This window comes from Globicephala melas, chromosome 11 (genome assembly GCF_963455315.2).
Source record: "Globicephala melas chromosome 11, mGloMel1.2, whole genome shotgun sequence".
In the NCBI taxonomy this organism is placed as follows: Eukaryota; Metazoa; Chordata; class Mammalia; order Artiodactyla; family Delphinidae; genus Globicephala; species Globicephala melas.
In genome coordinates, this window is record NC_083324.2 from 94220523 (window position 1) to 94248392 (window position 27870).

The 27870-nt window shown below is 37.0% G+C and overlaps 1 protein-coding gene across 1 annotated transcript in view; it reads right to left on the minus strand.

The window, feature by feature from the left end:
- Positions 1-2154: 2154 nt before the first annotated feature.
- Positions 2155-27870, minus strand: part of TMEM170B (transmembrane protein 170B) — a 42395-nt gene continuing 16679 nt past the window's right edge. The window contains exons 2-3 of the mRNA XM_030881429.2: positions 19642-19812; positions 2155-9048 (exon numbers count right to left, since the gene is read on the minus strand). Of these exons, the coding sequence (XP_030737289.1) occupies positions 8918-9048; positions 19642-19812 (302 nt within the window). The 3' untranslated portion in view covers positions 2155-8917. The remainder of the gene's footprint in view (positions 9049-19641; positions 19813-27870) is intronic.

A 27870-nucleotide genomic window follows, 5' to 3' on the forward strand; every position in this document is an offset into this window, starting at 1 on the left:
TTCTCCATCAGAAAGCAAGCTCAATGTAAGAACTGAGCATCTTTCTTCTAGATTACCTTTCCCTCTGGTCTTATTCTAAACAGGTGGCAATAAATCTGAAATTAAATGCATGCTTTCAAAGCTCAGTGAATATCAAAATACCCAAAGATAGCTTTTCCTATTACAAATACTATAAAAATATTACTTCAAGAGCCAAAAAGAATAAAATCAAAAGAGAAAATTTCTTTTTAATCTCAAGATTTATATTTTGTTCAAGAACTCTTTAAGACTCACGGTCAGGAAGGAAATATATTTAATAACTTTATAATTCTTACGGTTGAATGAAGAAGTTACCTAGAAAAAATACATTTCAATGTAGTAATTACATGAAATATGTCAGTATGTGTGAAAAAATGCTTACTTCCACTTTCCTTGCACAATTTTTAAAGTTAAGCAAGTTTTTATTCCATCAGGGTTTGTAACAATTTCAGTGACTGGCTCTGTTGGCCCCAATCTCTCCTCAGGCAGGAGAATTAGTGGAAGCTAGTTGGGTACCTAGTACCTTCCCTTTGGAATCCCTAACAAAAATTCAAAATATGCATAGCTTTGGCAATACAAATTCTGAGTTGATAATTTTGAAAATCCCCATAATGCTGTCTGGTCTTTGTCAAAAATGAGATCTTATCTCATTATAAGAGCTCCCAGAATACTCTATTGAAACCAACATAGCACGGTGGGGAAAAAACATAGGTTAGAGTAAGAAAACCCCAGTTGAGCATTAATAGCTGTGTGACCTTGAGAAATTCATCACCTTCTCTGAACCTCAAATGCTTCATTAGTAAAGTGAAGGATCACGTTCATAATTCTTAGTAATCCCTTTAACCTAAAGGTTACCGGAAGTGTTAAAGAATGCTTACGAGGTGTCTAACAGATACTAAGCACTCAATAAAGGGTAGCCATTTATTAATAAACGTGACAGTAGGCTCTTTAAAACAGGAATTCTTAGAAGTAGATGCTTATGTGGCCTAGCACTGGTCCTTGGTAAAACTATGAACTAGGCCAAGTTTGTCTTTTAAACTCCTTGCTCACCTTTTCAATGCTACCTTCCAAATCCAGTGTAAAACTGGCCCAGAAAACCTGACAAAAGGGTAAGAGGAAACACTTGAGTCTACAGTGAATGAGTTAAAAAGATATGTCGTAAAGAATCAAACACCCCATAAAGCTTTTGAAGACAGGTTTATTTATATATAAGTGCATGAAACTGAATACAGAAACTTTATTAAAATACTGTATATTACAAATTTTTAATCCAATAAATTCTGTGTAATGACATTTAAGTGCTGGATTCACTTTTAACAGTTGTTTTGTGTGTATCAGTAAAGAGTTCACCCTGTATATTACAAAGAGGAGAGACACATGTGGACCTCAGAAATGGTCCTGAGATTAGACAGTGGATGATGTTAATTGTGCATCTTTTCTTTAAAGCAGTGAATTGGAATCTAGATCTTGTCTTTGCAGACCAACTTTCTATAATCAAAAATAACTTGCATATATTTATTGCTGCCCTTTGAAGAAAATGAGTGGTGAAAAATAATTTAAAATAAAGAGCAACATTTCTATACTTACTACAATTAAAATAATTAAAATTCACTGCAAAGTTTGTGTTATCCAGGAAATTATGCTATATACACAATGAGATTTGTACATGAATTGGAAATAAAAAATTGCTTATATAAAATTAAAAATCAATAGTATACAATATTTACAGCTTGTTAGGTATTATAAATAAACATACTTTTTAAATAACCCTTCAAAATTAAACTGTATTATGTAAACATGCAGTACACATACTCATACAGTGTGGTTTATAGTCTTAACAGAAGGGGGAAAACTGTGTTCACATAATGTAGGATACTTCATCACATACGCCTTTGTTTTTATGCGTTACCCCTCCAAGGCTGCTTCTTCCTGTCTTTAAGCTTCACAGTACGTTAAGTATTTCTATAGTAAAAAAAAACAAAAAAATCCCTGATGGTAAACGTATTCCTAAAAGTTACATGAAGTGTCTGCCCTTGTACTACAATATAAAGCTCACACTGTTCACGCTAGACTCTCTAATTTACAACAAAACCGAATTTTAAAATTCCACGTTTAATTGTCTTGACATTTTCTCTCATTTCAAACTTACTTGGAAAAAAAAAAAAGACAAATACCACATCATGAAAATGTAATGAAAGCAGTTGTCATCTGTCATAGTCAATGGTGAAATAACTGATTTTTACTAAACCGCAAGGACCTAATTCAATTACACTGTTCCTCACCTCTGAATCCAGCAATAGGTGTACCAATCCTGAATCTTACTAAATTCACTTTGCGAAAGTATCTTAACTTCCAAGGCACTAAGGCATCATTTAGCTTTTAAAAACTGCACTGTGGTTTACTAAATGATTCATCAGTGGTCTGAGAGTTAACACAATTTGAAAGTGAGTTTTTAATACCTATCAGGTAAACTATATTTTTGCTGTGTGAATAAAAACATTTTCATTGATTAACTTTAAGGTAAAGTTGATCCCCTCATTCTAGAATGACTAGAATTGAGAGTTAATACTTTACAGTAGGATCCTATGAATTTTACCTAGTTATATGACTGAAATGAAAAATACTGTGGAATTTTATATTGGTAGAGCTCGTGTGTGTGCATGTGTTTGAGAGACGTACAGAACTTTTAAAATTCCTCCATCGTAAATGCATCCGATATCACAAATACCAAGAAAGTGTCAACAATTAGACCATCAACTCATCCAGTATTAAAGTAAATCATTTTTGATTACTTTTCAAACAAGTGCCTCTATTTTGCCTTCTATGGAGAAAACTTTAAAATGTTCCTTCCCAAAGATACTCAGTGATGATGTATAAATACTTTAATTTAAAAACAAAGGAAACTTTTCACCACCAATAGTACTGTCAAGTTATCATTCATTTATACAGGGCTATAAAAAATGATGCTTTTTAGAAATTATCAATATGTAATATGTTTAGGAGAGAAAGTGTTATAGTTATGGTGATTATGCATTATCGTTCCTCTTCCTATATATTTATGTAACACTGCTTTCCAGTTTCAGTTACATACGTAAATACAGTTCCCAAATGGGGACAGTCATGTCACCACTGAGGGGAGGTATATACGGGCACAGGATATAATTTAAAAAAACATGCAGGAGGTCCACGCTCTCTTGACTTGCTTATAGTATTTAATTTTCAGCAAGATTATAGCTGCATAACCATAAGGTGTTAAGAACATTCTCTTCTAAACCAGCACTTTTGAGTCTATCAACAAACTGTACATATGTTTAAACTTTACCATATGACATCTGTATGGAAGGGGGAGGAATATTTTTAAGAAACTGCTAAATTAGTTCTCAAAATCAGGAAAGGGTTATTACATAAGTTCAACATATGTGCAATGAATGTAAAGAATGTGAAAATGAGTCCCCTAAGCTCAGGGGAGATGGCTACAGTTCATAGCTTAGTGCTCTCAGAAATTCGGGTGTTTCCACTAATCTAATAGTGTATTAACTGGTATATCTCCACATTTACTGAAAATACTTTATATATTAAGCATTACTTCCTCTAAACAAATTCATAGATACATTTTTAGATAACAACTTCAGCAACCTCCTCAAAAACATTGCATTGCCTACACTGAACAGACATCCTTAAGTTAGTAGGCAAACCTACCACCACACGCACGAAAATGTAGTACGATTTCAAAATGCTTTGTGGTAAGTTTAGTCTCACATATAAAAAAACACTGTATTTTGCAAACATGCACTAAATGTACTCATACAGTGTAGTTTATAGTCTTAACAGAGGGGGAAACTGTGTTCACATAACGCAGGGTGCCTCATCAAGTGTGTCTGTGTTTTTGTGTGTAACCCTCCGACATTTCTTCCTGTCTTTAAACTTCCCTCTGCTATAAATGCTACCACATGTTAGAAAAAGTTAATCAGTTTTTAATCAAATAATGTTCTTTTTATGCTGTAGAGTCTTCCTCCACGATGTTATAAAAAGGACAGGAAGATGAGGGAAATTACTAGTCAACTTTAACCACTGAGATTCTCACCCGATTATTAAAAGAAACAACCGTTTACCCAGTTACCCAAGTGTTGCCAAACTTCTCTGCAATCTAGGTCACTAGAATTTCTTCAGTAACTTTCCACATTCTTCCATCTTAAAAACAAATGGCAACTCTTTGAAGAGTTCTGATTAAGACTTTCTGAGAGAAACATTTGTAATAGTGAGAGTGAAGTAGCTTGAGAACATTTCAGAAAGTCCTCTTAACATCTTGTTACTTCCTGAATTATAAAATGGACATAAATTAAAAATAAAAGTATTTCCTTTTAAGTTAAAAACAAACAAACAACAAGTAGGGCTTAAGCACTTTTGGTCCATGGAAGGAGGGACGTGGCAGACACTGCAGCCCAGTTCTGTTCTCACCCGGCACGGTGAAGCCACAGGCTGGGGCGGTGGGAGGTACACAGAGAGAGGGGACACCCCTCCACCCCGAAAGCAAGGAGAGTAAGTTGCGTGTAGTGGAGATTCAATGAATATTGGCTGAGTAAATCCAAAAGAAGCAAGCAGGATAAGGTAAGGGCTAAATCCCGGCTACTTCTCCCTTTCCCTGTTTTAACTAGTAATAAACACAGCCTGATATTGAATTCGGCTTGCCCTGCCATTTCCATTGCCACCAATTCCCAAAAGTGCTCTTAGAGAACTATCTGCTGATTTAAAAACTAAAGAGGTGGAGAGGAGAAGCAACATTATAAGAGAAATTTTTTAGTTTCCATCTTAAAATATATGTAGGGAAAATGTAGAAATGGAAGAAAACAGTTGAATCTTACAAAACAATATATTCAATTGGTATTGCAAAGTGTATTTAAAAAAAATTATAATGACTATTGATCATTTACTGTTAAATACTGAGTCGTCTCTTAGTATCCAGAGTGGATTGATTCCAGCACCCGCATGGATACCAAAATTTGAGGATGCTTATAGAAAATGGCCATTACAGAAAATGGTGTAGTATTTGCATATAACCTATGCATATTCTCCCATATACTTTAAACCATCTATTGGTTACTTATAATACCTTATACAATGTAAATGCTATGTAAATGGTGTAAATAGAGTGTAAATGCTATATGAATAGTTGCCTGTGTGGGGCAAATTTATGTTTTGCTTTTTGGAACTTTCTGGAAATTTTTTCTGAATATTTCAATCCAAGGTTGGTTGAATCCCTGAATGCGGAACCGCAGATATGGAGAGCTGACTGTACTGTTTCACCCTCATAAACAAAAAGTCAACAAGTGGGAGGGCCTGGATTCAAATCTATGTCACGGTATTCCGTTTGGTTAATAAACTGAGAAAAATCAGAATTGGGGGAAAAAACAGGACTTAAGCTCTCAGCTAGAAGCAAGATATTCTCCCAACTGTTTTAGGATTTAAATCATCTTGGTAGCTCTTGGGGACTCAAGGGTGGGAACCCCATCTTGGTCATCCTTGTACTTACTACAGAAAATACCAGGTTCAGCACTTTGTACATAGTAGATCCACCAAAAATGTTTACAAAACTGAATTCGCTGGCGTTTAACTGCCAGCTTGGGCACACTGACATGGCAGCCCCACTCTCCTCATCTTAATTGGAGGTTCTCTAAAGACGTTTTCCAAGAACATTTTAAAAACTATTCCTGTTCCTTACATCACAAATATATGATACACAGGGCAGCTCATTTCTTTATTTCTCACTTAAAGTACAAACAAAACCCTCACATTTTGGGGGGGCAGTAGAAATGTATACTGCAAATACTAAGAAAGTACATTGGGTTACAAACTATAACACTGTTCAGTAAACACTAAGATCTAAAGTAAGAATAATTAACCTACAAACACTGAATATGGCCACCATTTAGGACTCTCCTTATGTTAACTCCCTGTGTTAACTAATTAACAATTAGTTTGGGCATACAGGAGTCTCTTCTCTGAGGAACTGATTTCACTGTCAGCAATATTTTATTAAGCATTTTTAAAAATAACGAAGTGTAAACTGCAGAGGATTCTCCCCTTCCCTCCTGCATTTTTCACAAAGAAAATTTACTGCTAAGTCACATGTAAATTTTAAGAAGATTTAACCCAAATACATCAATAAGGGCTTTTGTCACATCACAAACAAGGATCTCTACCACTATTAAACCAAGAAAACTTTCCCCAAATTAAAAAATCTCAAAGTTCCTTAAACTGATTTAAAAGATCACTCAACTGAGCAAATGTATCAAGTTCTCCACGATAATGTCCAAGTGTTCATTGAACAAAAGCTTTCCAATTAGACTGTATTCATATATAGCAGCTTTATATATATATGTGTATATAATGATATATGTGTATGTAGATATATATCATTAAATGTTACTTGTCTCTATAAGAAAACCAATAACATTTTAAAAATCTCATCACAGAAACAGCTATTAAGACATTTCATCAATTCATACTATCAACTGCATTTCAAAACATCGAAATAGTAACAGTTGCACAAAATCCCAATGGAAGCAACTAAAAACAACAGAGAAACCAAAAATTCCCCCAAAAGTTAAAAGCACACACACACACACACACACACACACACTCCTCATAACGTAAAGCAACTTGATAATGAGATAACTGCAGGACACTCTACAAACTGATCCACCTTCTCATACTTCATTCTAGAGCAGAAACAGGAGTTTCATTCTCTTTGGTCCATGCAGCCATACACTTAATGTGTCCAAGTTATTTTCTGGCTAATTTCAGATTCTGAACCATGTGTTCCATGTTACCTTACCATGGTAACTTTCTGAAACATAAAATAACCATGTGTTAAAATAAATATTCATTTCTGTAGATCTCATACCATTTCAACATATTACTGGTAATTCCTCCCAAAGAATATGAACACTTTAAATTATTGACCAAAGAATTTAAAGAATTTAAAGAATAACCAAAGTAAAGGAAGAACACAATTCAAGTCTAACAGAAAAGGAAAAATCAAATTGACTTGGAAGATTTAGGCCTAAATTTAATTTAGGAAAATGTCAGGAATATAAAGAACACATGAAAACAATTTCAGGCTTGAACATAATAAAAAGAATCAATTTTAAGATTTACTTTAAAGATCTCTAAGAATGCATACTTGCTTCTTGGGTTTTTAAAAACAAATTTCCAAGCCACAGTGTTGTTAAACTCCCGCACCGCCCCAAACTGGCTTCCGTACTGGTAAAATACCCCCAGTTCCTCATCGGTGAGTTGTTGATACTACTCAGCTTTTTGGTGGAGAAACGGTGCCGTGGGTAACAAAGGTCTTATATTTGCATGGAACCTAATAGAAATGTACGTTTTTCCAAATTAGGTTATAAAACAGTGAGGCTAGAGTATCAGATTATTGTTTGGATTGTCCTTAACTTATATTTTCTGCAGTTGGCTCTCCCTTTGAGTTACCATATATATAATTGTACCTGGTATTAAAAAAATCTCAGTAGGAGACAAATTCCACCACGTTCTGTGTTGCCCTTACTTCTTGTACTCTTAAATACAATTACATATTGCCAAAACCTCTTAAAACCTCTAAGGATTTTTTCATTCTAATAAATGTCATCACAGATTCTAGTAAACTTAAATAACAGCATAAAACAAGAGCTGAACAACTGAAATGAATAACTCAAGTATGCATTCAATACTGTGTTGATATGCTGAGATTTGTTGCCAAATTTTATAATTATTTACTATATTCCCCAATTTTTACTCAGAGAAATTATGATGCTACCACATACCCAAAGTAAGATAGCTTATTACTCTTCCTATATGTTTCTTATCTACAAATGAGGCTTCTTGTTTTCATAGCCTAATTTAGGCCACTCTTTAAATACAGTTAATACTCTAGAATGAAAGACTGCTTACGTTTTGTCAAAAATCAAGGTATATGCAACAAGTGATATAATCCCACTGAGATACTAGTTGTAAAGATGTTTCCTCCATGAGCTACATGGCAAAAACTTTCTTAGAAGGGTCAAGAATGCAACGTGCATTTCAGATTTCTTACAAAATTTATAAGAAAATTTTCAAATTATACTTTTGTGACACACAAGCTACAATCAATGTGTATGACCCGTAAAGTTTTTAAATTCATATCAATAGAATGTTTATGTATGAGGGAAACTATTAAAAGAGTGTTACTTAAGTGAGTGAAAAGGATGCACCCTATAGATCTACTTTGAGTCCTTAAAAGAGTTCAGCAGTTTTCCATTAAGTATTATTTTTCACGTAAGTAACAATAATGCCTAATTTATATGAAAGCCCTAAATCCCAGAAACGTTCAACATTAAAAATCAAATAATTTGTCTCCTATTAAATGATTCGGTATGCAGCACTCATACGGGATTTAGCATTACAAAACAAAAATCTCACTACACCACCTGAATTCATGTCAGATATGTTCACAGCACTCATCTACATCTACACTTGCAAATTTCACATGATCAATGTTAAAAAAAAAGAAAAGAGTTTGGCACATATGTCAATTCTTCAAAACGTCCCTGTAACTTAACACAACACTGTTAAGAACGATGATTCAACGCCAGTGTTAACCTGATTGGCAGCTAAACAAGGTGCTTTTTCTTGTAGCTTCACGTAGTGTCATGCGCCTTGCCTGGGACGGAGGCACGTAAGGTGCGGTGCGGTAGTGCAATCACTTGAACACCAGAGGGCAATCTTCCCACACAGCTCAAGGCCTTATGTTTTGACCTGCTCCTTCCACATTCTTGTACAATTTCATTCCCTTGTTAACAATGCCATTTTCAGAGAATCTGTACATCTGCTTCCTTATGTGAAGTAAGACGTGCCCACAGAAACCTCAGAGTGTGGCGAGAATCCTTGAAAAGGAGATGATTAATGTCAGTACGGTCTGTCCAACGCCCCACACCAGTGCTTCCAAGGGGGCCATGTTCTTCCCTGCCACTCTGTAAATGCCAGCGACTGCTGCACCTAGACGAGAAAGAGGGAGAGACAAATAACACCTTCATTCATTCTGAGACACGCTACATGGCTGTAACTTAAAATCTCTCTTCATCTGAGCCAAACAGTAAATCATCAGTCATTCTCATTTTATAATTTTCTATGAAAGAGTTCCCATGTGATTGGTAAAAGTTACTCTACCATACCGCATTTACCCACAAAATTGAATAACAGACTTTTCTATTCAACTGCAAAATATGTATTTATGGTATATGCTGCTTACCTGACATAAAATATGTTCATAAAAAACGAGTAATTCATTATTGTAATCTCTCAGCTGGGTGTTAAATCGGCCAGACCTCATCGGCACTTTCATAAACATATGACACAATATATTGGTAATTATAAATAATAATACAGAAAACCATACAATTTAATATAATTTCTAAATTATTCAAGAAAAAAGTTAATATTAAAGGAATTTTAATTTATTTCAGTAAAATGAATGAATTCTTAAATGTCCCATAAAATATCAGAATTGTGACTAATGTGCTTCACAATCTACCATATAAAATGGTTTCAGTGTTTTAATAAAGCATACAACTGTAGAGGTATTTGGAGACGAGTATCTTGACATCTAATAAAAGTGGAGTATGAACCTGACATCCATCTGTTCTAGGAGAAATTTTTAGATAACGTGCATTTCTGAGAATGAGAGAATCTCAGGAGCTTCAGAGCCCCGAGGCTCGGTTCAACACTTCATCTGATTGCTATAGTATGTATAATGATGTGGTATCTATGAGGCTGATTTTAAAAGTACATTCAGAAATCATAAAAGGAAACATTTAAACTATGGTTATGCCATCTCACAGGTTGAGATGGCCTTACAACTCTTCTCTAGAAAAAACTGTCTATGTATCCTAGAATGATCAAACAAAAAGAACAGAAATAAATTATTTGAAGACACTGAATTATAATTATTTGAGATAGAAATTCTACTCATAAAAATTAGCTAAGAATTAACTCCAGAGTTCACTTAAATTCAAAATATTATATTCCTCCATAGAAGATATAAATAGGAAAAGCAAATTATTAATTTAAGCCAAGGGCTTTCATATACATATTTTAAAGAAGGAATTAAAATATATAATATATTTACAGCATACTGTGTATCTTGACAGGAACTTTATCATCTTAAATATGATACCACTCCTGAGTATTATTACTTAATTTAAAGATGAAAAAAACAGAGGTTCAGAGAGTTTCATTTACTAGCCCAAGGAAATATAGTAAGTACAGAGCTGGAATTTCAATCCAGGTTAGTCTGGCTATAAATTTCCAAATCATTCTATCATTTCACATTTACACCTAGTGAAAAAGAGAATAAGGAATTCATAAAATAATAAAGTAACTGATAATCATCTCAATACTAAATAAAACTCCTAGTAGCACCAACATTTACTTAATCAATTAATAAACTTCACTAGTATAATTAATCATATCCTCAAATTTTAGAATTGGATAACATTCTGAAAATAAAAAAGATCTTAGCCTTCTTTGTTATCAGAAATTATGTTAAAATAAACCTGAAAAATACTGTCTTTACTTTGGGTTCACCCTAGATTTCCATGACTATCTTCAATTTTAAAAACTACAATTTGGCCTCCATTTCTCTAGCATTAAATTTTCAAAAATGATCCAAAAGGTGAAAAACATAGCAATTACTAGCTCAGGCTGCCTGGGAAGTGCCAATTTGTTAATTCAAACATCCCATGCTTATATAAAGTTAAGAGCATGGATTTTGGAGCTAGACTTGTGGGTTAAAATCCAAGCTCCACTAATTAGTAGCTGTGTTACACTGAGTAATCGCTTAACCTCCCTGTGCCTTATTTCTTCAACTGTAAAATGGGTGGGTTTGAAGATAATACTTGGAAAGTGCTTAAAATAGTGTCTGGTCCCAGTATGTACTCCAAATTTTGGTTAGTAGTTGTTGCAGTAGTAAATGATAAAGGAATTTCCAATCAATGATTCATCATTCAATAAATGGTGTGGAACAACTGATAGCCACTTGGAAGAAATAAATTTAGGTCCCTACTTCACACCACTCCCCAGAGTAAATTCAGATGGGTTAAAAAAACAGACGTTAAAAGCAAATAAATAAAATGAATTTCACTTTGGAAGGCTTGCTGTTTGAGGAATAACTTACAAAACCACCAATAACCCACTTTTCTTTACACTCTTTCAAGAAACAGAGGATAAGATCTTCAACCCTATAATGTAAGGGGAGAAAAACCACTGTAAAACTCCAGAGTTTCCAAAATCAAGAGAGATATTTATAGTGTTATACAGAAAATAAAACGAACTACTGTTTTCCGCCCAGCAGATAATCAGGAACCAATTTGTAAGTTACAACTTCCCTTCAAGAGAAGCAGATTTAACACTAGCTCCCATTGCACTATATCATTTCACAACCCAGAAGCACTAGTCAGAAAAGACTGTTCCAGTGGAACTCTTAATCAAAAAGATCTGAAAGAAAACAATTTTGTGTGCCTATTAAATGATTTTGGAAACACTGCTATTAAATATTGAGCAGATATGAAGGAGTATTTATAAAATACGTGTAGACTGTTAAAAAAAACACACAACAAATTCCCAAGGACCACCATCCAACTGAAGAAAAGAACATTACTATTTCATTTGAGGTTCCAGTGCAGTCTCCACAGTCACATCCCATTCCCTCCCAAATTTGGTTTTTATCATTCCTTTGCTTTTCTTCAGCTTTACTGCCTGCCTATATCCTAAGATATCTGTTATTTAGTTTTTTAAATAAATGAATTTTATATAAATTGATACTCTAAGTATTTTGGAATTTTTGGCTCAAGGTTATATTCAGAAAATTATCCATCTTGTTGTATACAGCAGTAATTCATACATTTCCAATGTTGTACAGAATTCCATGTATGAATATACCACAACTGATTTATCCATTCTACTGGGGATGACATTGTTTCTAGTCCTTAACAATGACAAACCCTGCTTCTGTGAACATCCTTGTAACATGACCTCTGGCACACATACGCAAACACGAGTTTCTCTACAACGTGGGTAAAAGCAGAATGGCTCAGTCCTATGTTATGGGCATTTTCAACTTTACTAGGTAATGCCAACTTGTTTTCCTAAGTAATTGTACCAATTTATATCCCAGTTACTCCATATCCTCAGAAGCAGTTGATATCTTTAAAAATTTTTTTTGTCAATCTGGCAGGTGAGAGATGTTATCTCTGCAATTAATTTGGGTTTCCCTGATTTTTAATGTCATTGAGCTTTTCCTCACATATTCTTCACATTTGGCCATTAGGGTTTCTACTTCTATGAAATGTTTGTCAAATCTTTTGTCCATTTTTCTAGTGGATTGTCATTTTCTTATTTGATTCATAGGGTTTTTTAAAATATAGTTTGGATATTAATCTTTTTACATTTATATAAGCTAACAAATATCTTCCCCCAATTTGTGCTTTAGTTTTCACTCCTGTTAAGATGTATTTTGCTGAACAACAGCCAGTTGAAGGAGTACAAATATTGTGATCGTTATTTTCTTGGTGAAGTGTGTGCAAGAATGAAGAAGGCAGAAGTGTATAGGGTGCCTGAAATAAATGAAACATGTTTGGAGCTGCCACTGTGAACAACAGCAGAAGGTATCAATTAGAAATATGTAAAGATTCCCAAAGTATTAAGGAGCTAGAGAAGACTGGCATAGCAAAGATGAAGTGGAGAAAGCAATTCTGCTGAGCTGAGCTGAAGGTAAATAACAGATGTAAACCTGCAAGGACAAGGGTGACTAGGAGAAGAGTCACCAGTGACAGAGATGTCCATATACAGCAACATAAAGTGTCTGCAGAGAGGTGGACCACTGAAAAGTGATTTGATCTGCCCTCCACATTCCTGAGAGAACGCAAATATAAAGGTTAAGGCAGATTTGGTTCTAATGATGTTGATTCTCTGTTTGTGTAATCAGATCAGGGGTCAGCAAACTATGATCCACAGGTCCAGTCTGACTCACCACCTGTTTTTGTACAGCATGTGAGCTAAGAATGGTTTTTACATTTTTAAATGGTTTAAAAAAAATCAAAAGAATAATAATATTTCATGATACATAAAAATTATATGAAATTCAAACTTTAGTGTCCATAAATAATGTTTTATTGGCATACAGCCGTAGTCATTTCTGATACTGAACTATCTTTGCACTCCTAGGATAACATTCTAAAGTAAATGAACCTATACTTTTCCATCCTTCTGTAGTCTTCAACTTGTTTAGCAACAAGATTACTTTGATCCAGCAAATATGCTGTGCACAGTTTTTAATCTTTCCATTTCCTGCAATAATTTGGAAAAAATAGGAACTGTTCCCTGAAAATTTGGTAGAACTCATCTGTAAACCTCATTTGAGCCTGGACTTCTTTTGGGAGGAGAAGTCTTCAACATTTCAATTGTTTAAACATACTTATTGTATTATTCATATTTTCTCTTTCTTCTTATGCCAATTTTAGCAACTTATATTTAGGAATATATAACTGTTTACAAAACTGTCATTTTTATAATCCTTTATTCTACCTATACTATTGAGTCTGTAGTTCTCTCTTCTATGTTGTTCCATGTTTTACTTTTCTGCCTTAACTATTTTAGAGTTACGGCAGCAATCTATTCACCTTATTATCTTTCCAGAAAACCAGTTTTTTGCTTTGTTATTAATCTCTCATAAACTCAACTTAAAAAACTTAAATGCATTTCTCTATAAATAATATATATATATAATAAAACTAAACAATGTAATTAAAAAAGATACCATGCACAAGAACCGTAACATAATAAGAGTTTAGGAATTAACTTAATCAAAATATACAATCCTCCTATTGAAAAAAAACACTTTTAAACTCTAACAAAAGATGTAGAAAATGATCTGAACAAATGGAGATATATTACATGTTCCTGGGTGGGACTTAATTTAATATGTCAATTCTTCCCAAATTAACCTCTACAATCAATTAAATCCTCATAAAAATAACAGTTATACTTTTTGAGGAACTCAGTAGACATATTCTAAAATTTATATGAAAGAATAAAGGTCCATGAATAGTTATGTTAACTTTGAGAAAGAAAAGAAATGAGAGGGACCAGCCCTACCAGATATTAAGAAATACTACAAAATAATAGAGACAAAAAAATGAGGCCTTGCTGCAAGAACAGATAAAAAGACTAACAAACCAGAACAGAATTTGAAGGCAGGTCCATGTACCTTGAGAACACAGTACACAAAAAAGGATGAATCAATGGATAGATTTTTTTAGTGACGTGGTAAAAATTGACTTACTACATGGGAGGAAAAAAAAAATACACATGGAATCCTATCTAATTCCAAACACAAAGATACACTCTAGACCAGAAGGCAAATTATGACCTGAATGTCAGACATCTGTTTTTGTAAATAAAGTTTTATTGGAAAAAGCCATGCCTATTCATTTACCAATGTCTATGGCTGCTTTTATGCCCTAATGGCAGAGCAGAATAGTAGTGACACAGACCCTCTGGCCTGCAACGTTTAAAATAGTTACTGTCTGGCCTTTTAAGAAAATGTTTGCTCAGTCCTGCTCTAGATAAATTAAAGACTTTAATACAAAGGTAAAACTATAAAATTAACAAAAGAAAATATATCAGAGTATCTTTTGACCTTGGTGTGGAGGAGAACTTCTTAAATAAAATTCTAAATTAGGCAAAAAGACTCTTTAAGCTGATTATATAGAATAAAGATTTCTACTCAATAAACAACATCATGGATGAAGGTACTGATAAAAGACAGAGAAGTTATTTGCAAAGTTCAAAACCAATAAGACACCAATACATCTAAGAAACATCTATCGTTTAATAAAAAAACAAGAACCCCAAAAGAAAAGCACAGAATTTAAAGAAGCAATTTGTAGAAGAAATCTAAAAATATGATAAGAATAGAAAGAGATGTTCAAATTCATTAGTAATCAGAGAAATGCAAATTAAACCAACAAAGAGGTGTCACTGTAACCCTCAGACTCGCTAAAATTAGACAGCAATACAATGCCAAGCAATGGCATTATAGAGAAACCCATTTCCTCCCAATTCTGGTATTAACTATCAGTACTAACTGAAATGAAAAATCACTCTATTCTGGAAATAAAAATCTAAGAGGGGGCTTCCCTGGTGGCGCAGTGGTTGGGAGTCCGCCTGCCAATGCGGGGGGCGTGGGTTCGTGCCCCGGTCCGGGAGGATCCCACGAGCCGCGGAGCGGCTGGGCCCGTGGGCCATGGCCGCTGGGCCTGCGCGTCCGGAGCCTGTGCCCCGCAACGGGAGAGGCCGCAACGGTGAGAGGCCCGCGTACCGCAAAAAAAAAAAAAAAAAAACTAAGAGGTAGTAAAATATAATAGATATGTATCTATATTCAGTCAGCCATCATGTGCTGAACTGAATATACAGCTGTGATCGTGCTATAGCACTCACAAAATACATTAAGAAAATAAATGCAGTTAAATATTCACAGTGGCTAGTTTTCTTAATTCAAGTGTTTGCAGGTCAAAAAGTTAGCCAGAAGAAATTTATATGTTTTATTGTTAACCTGCATACAAATTTTTACTTGAAATTGTGTCAGACATATTTGTAAGGATTTTTAAATATAACACTGTGGTTTCCAAAATCATTAGCTTATTTTATTCCTGACTGAACTGAAAGCAGATAATATGTAGATACACATCATTAGGGAAGTAGAATCATGTTCTCTTTAAAATTTCACAATAATTTACAGCAATAAACACACATACAACACACATACTACTTTTGACTTGGGAACAAGCTGCTCCTTCTTCCTTCCTCCTCTGTTTACGGTTCCACAGTTGTAGCAGTGGCCCACATCAAGAATGTCAGCAGTCCCTTTCATGTCTCTTTGTATGCCACCACAGTGAATAACAACTAATTTGGATTTTTCCCTTTGCCACAGTCCTGACACCAACTCCTTTTCCAACCCACCGCCACTAGTCTAGTTCAGATCTAGCCTCAATTCAGATCACAGTTAATGCCTCAACTCCTCTTCTTTCCCCTTTTTCCTCCCTTCTTCCCTCCCCCCACTTTCTTCCTTCCTTTCCTCTGTGCTGCCTCCCTTACTACATCCATCTATCCAACCAGTATTTTCTGAGTATCTGTTCTATTCCAGGTACTGTTTTATTGTTGGAGATTCAGCAGTGATGAAGACAGACAAGGTCCCTGCCCTTTCAGAGTTTCTTCTTGGTTCTTTCTTCACATATATTCTACATTCAGCCATAAAATAGATTTTCCTATTGAATTGCTTTGCCCCTTTCCAACCCCATTCTAAAATATCTAGTTGTTTTCCATGACCCACAGAATAAAGTCCAGACTCTGGCTGGCCGTCCAAGACCCTTGAGGATCTGGCTCTTTCCAGTTGACTTTCCTGCTACTCCACTCTGCACATTTGGTGCTTCAGTGAAATCTGATTTCTTGTTTTAAACTCTACCTATGGCAAAATGAATGAAGTACCACATGAGAAATTTACAGGTTGGATGCAGCACAAAGAAAACCTAACACAAGATAACACACAAAAACTGAATAGTAAATGAAGACAGGATGAGGAAATAGACTACTCCCTATTTCCCACAACTATTTTATGACTGTCTCACAGGACAAACCCAGAGACATGGGAACAGGGCTCTCCCCTCAAGGCAAGGCATGCTGATCACTCTGGGAAAAGGTGACTGTGGGACACAGAAGGAGGGAGGCCTTGGAGCCATGGAAGAAAAGGACTTCCTCTCATCTCTGGGGCTAAGAAGGAACTTAGAAAGGAAGAAGCCCTCGGTGGCGAGTCTTGAAGCAGATCCAGCAGCGACAGCCAGCTACCCTAGCCTCCCAGAAGCCGGCCAGAGTGAACAGCAACAGAAGCTCTGCTGTTCACCTGCAGTGACGAGACCACACAGCAAAGAGAAGCACCAGTGTCCGGCAGAACCACACGAAGGAAGCGGCTGAGGGCCCTCCAGGCTCAACAGGATGCATCTAAGTTCTAGCTCATCTAGCACAGCAGAACCCCAGGCTGGAGTTGGGGCCTAAGTACAGCGCTAAGAGGAGAAGGTCAGAGGGAGTGAACCTGAGGGCTGTAGGACACGCACATAAGGCAGCACAGGAGAAAACTTGCAGACAGCTGGAGGACACCGTAAAGTGGCTAATTTCTAGTAGGCCAGGGGAGACTTATGTCATAATAATTTGTGTTTAAGAAGGAAGTGCACTATTATGGTCAATCTGCATACGACAGAGGAGGCAAGAATATAAAATGGAGAAATTCAAAAAGTGCTGCTGGGAAAACTGGACTGCTACATGTAAAAGAATGAAATTAGAACCTTCTCTAGCACCATATACAAAAATAAACTCAAAATGGATTAAAGACCTAAAGGTAAGACTGGATACTATAAAACTCCTACAGGAAAACATAGGCAGAACACTCTTCGACATAAATCGCAGCAAGAGTTTTTTGGATCCATCTCCTAAAGTAATGGAAGCAAAAGCAAAAGCAAACAAATGGGAACTGATTAAACTTAAAAGCTTTTGCAGAGCAAAGGAAACCATAAACAAAATGAACCAACAACCTATGGAATGGGAGAAAATATCTTCAAACGCTGCGACCGACAAGGATTGATTTCCAAAATATACAAACAGCTCATACAGCTCAACATCAAACAAACAAACAAACAACCCAATCAGAAAATGGGCAGAAGACCTAAATAGGTATTTTTTCAAAGAAGACATACAGATGGCCAATTAGGCATATGAAAAGATGCTCAACATTGCTAATTATTAGAGAAATACAAATCAAAAATATAATGAGGTATCACCTCACACCAGTCAGAACGGCCATCATCAAAAAGTCTACAAATAATAAATGCTGGAGAGGGTGTGGAGGAAAGGAAACTCTCCTACACTGTTGGTGGGAATGTACATTGGTACAGCCATTATGGAGAACAGTATGGAGGTTCTTTAAAACACTAAAAATAGAGTTACCATATGACTCAGCAATTCCATTCCTGAGCACATATCCGGAGGAAACTCTAATTTAAAATGATACATGTACCCCAATATTCATTATAGCACTATTTACAAGAGACAATACATGGAAGCAACCTAAGTGTCCATGGACAGATGAATGGATAAAGATGTGGTATATATACACAATGGAATATTACTCAGAATAAAAAAGAATGAAATAATGCCATTTGCAGCAACATGGATGAACCTAGTGATGATCATACTAAGTGAAGTAAGTCAGACAGAAAAAGACAAATATCATATGATATCACTTATATGTGGAATCTAAAAAAAATGATACAAATAGACTTATTTACAAAACAGAAACGCACTCACAGATGTAGAAAGTAAAGTTATGCTTACCAAAGGGGAAAGGGGGGGAAGGGATAAACTTGGAATTTGGTATTAACAGATACACACTACTATATATAAAATAGTTAAACAACAAAGACCTACTGTATGGTACAGGGAGCTATATTCAATATCTTGTAATAACCTATAATGGAAAAGAATTTGAAAAAGAATACATATATATGTATATCTGAATCACTTTGCTGTATACCTGAAACACTGTAAATCAACTATACATCAATAAAAAAATTAAAAACTTTAAAACCCAAGAATTTGAAAGGAAAAAAAACATGTAATTGCTACTTCTAAACTTCCAACTGTTCTTAAAATATAAATAAACCAATTTGTCCTGAAATTTATTAAAATGATTAAAAATTAAGACTATGTGAAATAACAATAACTAAAGCTTAAAAAATATTTTAAGTATGTCAAAATTAGAATTTATTCCAATTTTAATTGCCTGGTTTTAAAGAAGGCAAATTATCTGTAATATATTTAGAATATCCTTTTAAAAAAAGAAGGAAGTGCACTTTTATTTTGTAGTCACAGGCAGATGACATCAAGGACCTAAGAGCTATATCTTCACTTTTTTTTTGTTTTTTGGTTTTTTTTTTTGCAGTACGCGGGCCTCTCATTGTTGTGGCCTCTCCCGTTGCGGAGCACAGGCTCCGGACGCGCAGGCCCAGCGGCCATGGCTCACAGGGCCAGCCGCTCCGGGGCACGAACCTGTGTCCCCTGCATCGGCAGGCGGACTCTCAACTGCTGCGCCACCAGGGAAGCCCTATCTTCACTTTTTTAAAATGACAATTATCACTGGCATATTTGTGTGCCTACCTCTCTCCCTTACCACATAATGAGCTCCTTTAAAGCAGAAACTACATCCACTATAAGATAAATTTTCCCACGAACTGCTTTACCTCTTGACAATTTCTACAAGCTTTTCCATTTCCCCAAAACCTTCCATAATGAGTATTCATACAGCAGAAGTACCAAAACTATCTGTTCAGTAATTAAGCGAACGGATCTTTACCTTCTAGATGAAGTGTGGTTAGTGCTGAAAAATATTCTACATGAAAGATTACACTGTTGCATTTACAATAAGAATAAAGTTACCAAAACTGTAAGTGCATATAAAATTATGTGCTTAAAATTAAATCAACTTACTAGTAATCATTGCTCCAGTCACGGAAGCCAGAAATCCGATGCTGACTGCAATGACAGAGATTACTCTCCCCTGCCGATGCCTCTGTAGCATCACGAACATCAACACTCCTGCAGCACCATGGACAAACAGAGAGGAGAAGAGAGCCCAGAGGAAGATCCAGTACCACATCTCTGAAAAGAAAAGCAAAATGTTAATAATTCTGTTGAAAAACATCTTAGAAAATCCAGTTTAACAAATAGTGAGCACCTATGGTCTGGAAAAAGGTTAAATGAGATAACAGATTAAAAACATGCCTCGTACAGGACTTGATACATAGTAGTACTAAATAAATTTTAACAGTTATCATCATCACTAATGCTTGATGGGGAAGTCATTCCCTCCATGACTTCAGAAGGTCAAAGCCTCTAATTTCCTCTAAATGTGCCCATCATATAGCTATAATCTATTAATTTCTCTAATAAACCCTCATGTCTGCAAATCTCTTGCAATAAATTATATAAGTTAATTAACTGCTGTTAGATATATAATTTCCTATCTTCTATACTAAGTGCCCAGACATTTTTAAAAACTACCACTTAATTCAAATAATAAGTACAATAAGTACAAAAACTATCTGTTCAATAAATAAATGAACTGATCTTTACCTTCAGAATTCAGAAATAAGTCAGTGATTTTTATCTTTTATGATTTTAAGAATTTCAGGCCATTTCCCTCTTGGCTCTCACCTTTACATACTAAAGAATCAGTCAGAATTTTTTTAATGCTTTGTCTCTCAGGTCGTATGCTAGTCCTTAGCAGGAACTCCTCAAGCTCTATCACTCTTTCTTCAATGTAGTCTCGGTTACTGTTCATTGAAGCCTGGTTTACAGACAATTGATGAGCATGCCTTTCATTCTCTCTCTTTCTGGCTGAATGGTGGTTGCCAAGGACTTGGGGGAGAGGGAAATGGGGGACTTCTTATTTTAAAATGGCTACAAACACAAGGGATCTTTGTGGCAATGGAACTGCTCTGTATTTTGACTGTGGTGGTGGATACATATACAAGTGATAAAACTGTACAGAACTAAACACACACACACACAAATGAGTACAGGTATACAAGCAACACTTGTGGAATCTGAAAAAGGTTGGTGGGTTCTATCAATGTCAATATCCTGCTTTTGATATTATACAGCAGTTTTCCAAGATGTTCCCATTGGGTAAATGGGGTAAAGGGCACGTGGGTTTTCTCTATACTATTTCTTACAACTGCATGTGAATCTACAATTATCTCAAAATTAAAAGTTTAATTTTTAAGAAGAGAGGATATATAGAAAACAGATTTTTTAAAAAATCAGTTTCAGCCTGCTAAATTCTTAAGAATTGACACTTAGAATGGACTTATAATTTGAAATCATTTCAAGGAAGAGACATCTGATATATTTTTCTGTGTTAAAGTACCATGCATGCTTCTCTATGGCATAAGAGAGAGATGCTGGTGATTAAGGAAAAACAGACAAAGCTTGCCTTTTAGAGGTCTTTCTCTTCCAGCTTTCAGAGAAGTAATGCTTTCACACTGTCACTCCCAAACAAATAGCTTCAATTTATAAAAAATAAAGACAAAAATGCTTAACTTGCCCTGAAGAATATTTATATTTTAAAAGATATAATTTTCCAGAGTGACAGAGTCTCGCTTTCCTAACAAAGCGAGACTATGATACAGCAATAACGGGGGAGGGATGCTCATCAAGGCGGTTCTGAGATGAGACAGGCGCTGGAACAGGCACCTACTCTTAATAAGAGCAGCCATTTGCCTTGATCCCCAGTCCTGCTTCTCACCAGGGCTACCCCCAAAAGCACTTTTATTTGTTGTCCTTATAATACAGGTAGGGTGAAAATTTTCTTGACTATATGTAACACTATGAACAGGGATTATCTGACATTATAAGTAATGTTGTTTGCCTACTGACTATATAGCTATAGTCAGTATACCTAATAATTAGGAAAATTAAGTCTAATGTCTTATAAATCCCCAAGCTATCAAAGAATTATACAACTGAAACAGAATCTCAAATGGTCCTCTAATGTCCAATCCAGGATTATCCCTCAAGCAGACTGAGCACAATCTGCCCAAACTCAAATTTATTTTTATGTTTCTTTGTTTTTCTTAATCACACTATTTATCATGGAAAAAAAACCGAATGCTGCTGAGAATATCTACAATTAATTTAGGTTTCATGTTGTTACTACTTTTTTTTTTTTTTTTTTTTTTTGCGGTACGCGGGCCTCTCATTGTTGTGGCCTCTCCCGTTGCGGAGCACAGGCTCCGGACGCGCAGGCTCAGCGGCCATGGCTCACGGGCCCAGCCGCTCCGCGGCACGTGGGATCTTCCCGGACCGGGGCACGAACCCGCGTCCCCTGCATCGGCAGGCGGACTCTCAACCACTGCGTCACCAGGGAAGCCCGTTACTACTATTTTAAATTACCTGATAGATCAATACAACCATGTCAGTGAACAGGGCCTCTGAAGACCTGGTTCTACTCCAGATAAACAAGTCTGTCTAAGGTCCGACTCACTAGTGGCAAACGCAGCACACCTGGAGAACCGCAGGAGCCTAAGAGTAGAGTGAAGACAGATGCCCCAGGGTCCTAGAGAAAGAACAGTTGCTAAGAACGGGAGAGGAGTATGACAACCTTTTCTTAACTTGTGCAGGCTTGTACGGCTAACGTGAACACCCAGAGGCCCAGTTTTCTCTTTCCACCCATATCCCACCTAATCCAAGCTTCTTGCAACTAAGCAACAATAAAAGGATGAAGCCAGAGGGAGAGTTTGCTGGTGCTAAGCAAAATACAAAATGAGAAATTAAAAATACACTTACAAAACAGAAACCTTGAAGCATGCCGTCCATTCAATTACCGTAATTCACTGAAAGGAGATATTCCGTCTTCATTAAAGCCCTTTCATTATTTTTCCCTATTCAAGGCTGTCCATAATCTTCATCTTAAACTGAATTGTTGCAGTGTGTTTGTTTACTTTTAGTGGGATAAGAGGCAGAGGAGTAGTGATTTGTTCCAGTCTCCAAACAATTCTAGAAATAGCCCTGATCCCAATCTGTATCTCTCTCAGCCCTGGTTGCCAAGTCACTAAAAATTATCTTCTGTGCTTTTGTTTGTTTGTTTTGTTTTTTTGCGGTACGCGGGCCTCTCACTGCTGTGGCCTCTCCCGTTGCGGAGCACAGGCTCTGGACGTGAGGCTCAGCGGCCATGGCTCACGGGCCCAGCCTCTTCGTGGCATGTGGGAATCTTCCCGGACCAGGGCACGAACCTGTGTCCCCTGCATCGGCAGGCGGACTCTCAACCACTGCGCCACCAGGTAAGCCCTCTTCTGTGCTTTTGATTTTAATCTTTGGACAAAATTATTTATGAGAAATAAATTTCTCTAGATATCTAGAATATATTAACTAAGTAAAAACAAATCAAAGAATGGTACATATTGTGTGATCCTTTTTGTTCAAAAATTATAGGTACAGAGAAACACATAAACAGATTCTAACAATGGCTATCTTTTAAAGATAAGAGAGGAGATGGGTTATATTATTTTATTCTTTACTGATTATTTTTTAGCAACCAGCCTGGTTTTTTTTTTGTTTGTTTTTTTACTTTACTGCAGATACACTGTCTTTAAAAGATAGTTTTTCATTCTAGAATTCATCAAAGGAGAACATGCTCAATGAAGCCAATGCTTCTCAACCCAGACTGCTCACAAGAATTACCCACAGAGCAACTAAAACTATCACTTGAGGGGGGACCTAGACAATTATATTTTCATCAACTCTACCAGATAATCATGACATGCAGTAAAGACAGAAATCACCACTCTAGGCTAAGGTTACATAAGAGGTACTTACTAAAAAAATCCAAAAGTCATAAAAACAACAAAACCTATCTCAACAGACAAACACTAAACATAATTTTTAATCCTCTATAGCATATCTAACCCTTCTAACAAAATCATTAGCAAATAGATACTGAACATTTATATGTATTCAGCATACTCTAAGCCTCAAGGTGAAAATAAACCAGTAAGACTAAATTTGGGGGCTGTTCATAATTTCTATCTTCTTTATAGAAATGGTCCTCATTATATGTTTAAATAATCTGTGTTCAAATTTGGTTATCTCAAGTTTGTTTTTTCATTCCAGCAAATCTAAGGTGAGGCAATCACTCCCCTTAGTTTCCGACACCAGTGACTTCTCAGTTTGGGGATGTGTCCCACACAGGCAGCTTATTAAACTCTCAGGGAGATGATGCATTTATAATTTGAAAAAATCCCCTAGATCAGGGATTGGCAAAGTATGGACCATGAGTCCTATCTGACCACCAACTGTTTCTGTACAGTCTGCGAGCTGACAATGGTTTTTACATTTTGAAATGGTTGAAGAAAACCCAGAAGAACAATATTTCATGACACGTAGAAAGTACACAGAATTCAAATTTCAGTGTCTATAAAGTTTTCCTGGAACACAGTCATACTCATTCATATTGTCGATGGCTACTTTCATGCTACGATGGCAGAACTGAGTAGTTATGACAGAGGCCACGTGGCCCACAAAGCTGAATATATTTACTGCAGTTACTATATATATGCTGAGTATGTTAAATACTGGTCCTTTATAGAAAAAGCTTGCTGACTCCCGGTATAGATGATTTTGACATATGCTCCAGGGGGCTGGGTTGTTACCCCACACCTCACTGAAAATTACAGCCACAGTACTTTCATATATTATCAAGACCTGATACTTTGGGTGTTTAACTAATGGTACGTCAATGGCATATATTCTAACACCACAGGTTCTTCAGGGCACAGTATGCAGCTGTCGCTATGGGGTACATACACCCATAGTTACACAGAACAAGAGGGAGAAATGTCAAGAAAGATCCCAAGAGAATTCGTTGCCACCTGAATTTTTTTTTTTTTTTTTTTTTGCGGTACGCGGGCCTCTCACTGTTGTGGCCTCTCCTGTTGCGGAGCACATGCTCCGGACGCGCAGGCTCAGCGGCCATGGCTCATGGGCCCAGCGGCTCCGCGGCATGTGGGATCTTCCCGGACAGGGGCACGAACCCGTGTCCCCTGCATCGGCAGGCGGACTCTCAACCACTGTGCCACCAAGGAAGCCCGCCACCTGAATTTTTAAAATAAACAGGACTGAACCAAATGATAAACACACTGGAGATGGAATGAGGGTGAGGAATGGGGAGTGGGGCACTCGAAGCTAACGGTTCTCAGCCTTGGCTAGATGTTGGAGTTACTTGGGAGAGCCTAAAAGAAATATCACCCTCAGAAATTCTGACTTAATTGGGCTTCAGAATTTTTTAAAGTTTTGATTCTTATGCACAGCCAAGAATGAAAAACTGCACTAAGACAAAATGATCTAATCATGGAATTATGTACAACTGAGAATATGCAATTGCAAAACCTCCAGTTTGGCTAAAGCCGAGAAATATGGAGAGAACTGGCTGCAGATTATAGAGGTGTGCTGGAGCAGCTTTTGTGGGGAAGGGAGGGCGCTTACAGACCCTGAAGATGTGGACTTTATTCTGAAGATTGAAGGTCATGAGGAGCCAATGAAAGACTTTAAATAAGGAAGTGATACAATCACATTCACCTTTTAAAAAATTAATTATCCTGGCAAGTATGGGAAAGGGGGACTAGAAAGAGATGAGAGACTATCAGAATATTTCAAGAGTCCCGAGAGAAACTCAGGCCTGGACTTAGGCACTGGCCTCAGGATTGAAAATAATTTGAAATATTTAGGATTTGCTGATGGCCTGGATGATGGAGGTGAGGAAGATGTGATGTCTGGCCTCCCAGATTTCTGCTATGGACAGCTGAATAGACGACAATGCTGTCAGGTTTGGAAACATGGGAAAATATGTTTCATGCATCAGCAATACTATTCAAATGTTGGTGAGAAGCAAGGAGTAAAGAAGCTAAAGGCAAGAATATGTCAAGTAGGGCTTCCCTGGTGGCCCAGTGGTTGAGAGTCCGCATGCCGATGCAGGGGACACAGGTTCGTGCCCCGGTCCGGGAAGATCCCACATGCCGCGGAGCAGCTGGGCCCATGAGCCATGGCAGCTGAGCCTGCGTGTCCAGAGGCTGTGCTCCGTAACGGGAGAGGCCACAACAGTGAGAGGCCCGCGTACCGCAAAAAAAATAAAAAAGAAAAAAAGAATATGTCAAGTAGAAAAATGTGAAGATTACCTATACATGCATATTATGGGCCATGTTTTAAAAAGCAGTAAATCTGAAGTTTGTTGTGTCAGCAATCTTCCTAAGTTCATGATCTGTCAAATTTTAAATCTATGATTACTAAAACAATTCTGTTATTAGATATAAATTTGAATTAAATTTAGGATATAGAAAGCTATAAAGAATGTCACTCTCATCCTAACAATGAGAAAAAGATAAACTACAAAATCATAGCTCTTCTTTAGCCCATCAGTCAGGTGACACTACAAGATAACAAAGTAACCTGAATTTCAAAGAGGGACAAGACCCTCCAAGGAGACAGGTGACATACTCACTATGTTTCCTGTGGCAAAGCACAGGAACAGGAAGTGGGTACCATACAAGTGGGTAAAAAGAAATCTGCTAAAATTTTAACTGACAGTTAAAGTCCAAGTGTGCGATTAATCGGTCAGCTTGGAGTAAGTGACACAAGGAAAGTGCACAGTCACCTGCAAGCTCTTTTCCACAGGTCTCTACCGAGCACTCCCTAGAAAGACAGAGACTGGAGAGAGCCACCCCACTGGTGTATGTCGGCCTATAGGAGGTGATCAGTGGCTGCTAAGGGAAACAGACAACCTGGCGTGCTTCTTGGATACCTTTTTCCTATTCAAAACAAGCCTTAGCCATTGCTGGAAGGCAGCAAATCCTGTCACCCTCAGGGGACAAGCAAAGACCCACTGCAGCTCCAGCTTGGGGAAGAGTAGAAGGAAAAATCCTTTACCCCTGGGGCAGGGGCAGAAAACCATCCAGGACCCAGGATCCTATTCTAAGCAGAGTCGGTTACTGCTGAGGGAACGATAGAAGACTCCTGCCCAAGACCAATCACAGATACTAGGGAGAGTGTGGCTACCACGGTTCAGAAAGGCAGGACCGTGGACAGCCCCACCCAGATACCCCACCACACAGAGCTTGCCTGAGACTAAAACTGGACAGGACAAGAGAGAAATTTCCCCTGCCCCAAGTAATGAGCAACACAAGGCTGTGGCTGGGGGAAGGCAAGGGTGTGGAGAGACACTTCTTCCATGGTGCAGGCTTGCAGAGATGGCTAAAAGCTGACAATACAGCACTAACACTGATACTAACCCTGCAGCACCCAGCCCCCACCCTGCGTACAAGGCAACAACAGCACCTTCTGGGGAATTTGAAGCCTAGGGTGTGCTGAAGGTAACCATAACAAGAAAGCTCAAACTCAGCTCACTCCTGACTAAATTAAATCAACCTTCACCCTACTGGTCTAGCAGAAGAAGCCCATTTCCAGGCATAAATATTGATATTACATACCTCAGTCACTACTGTTATACATATAAAGTCCTTAATTCAATTAAAAAAATATTGAATTAAGACACCCTCAGAAACAGGAAAACCAATTTATTGTCAAGAAATAAAGTGATCAGACTTAGAGATGATCCAGATTTTAAAACAACCAGACAGAGACCTTAACTATAATTAACATGTTAAATACTCTCCTGGAAAAGGTAGACAACGCACAAGAACAGATGGGGAATTTCAGCAGAGAGATGGAGAGTCCAAGAAAAAGTCAAATGAAACTGCCTAAAAGAAAAACACAAGAAAATGCAAAAACAGAAAAACCATAATATCAGAGATGAAGACTTCCTTTAATGAGCTCACCAGCAGACTTGACATAGTTAAGCAAAGGATCAGTGAACTTCTCATAGCAGCACTATTTACAAGAGCCAAGACATGGAAGCAACCTAAGTGTCCATCCACAGAGGAATGGATAAAGAAGATGTGGTACATAGGTACAATGGAATATTACTCAGCCATAAAAAAGAATGAAATAATACCATTTGCAGCAACATGGATGGACCCAGAGATCATCATACGAAGCGAGATTAAGTCAGACAGAGAAAAACAAATAGCAAATGACAGCGGTCCCCAACCTTTTTTGGCACCAGGGACTGGTTTTGTGGAAGACAATTTTTCCATGGACCGGGGCGGG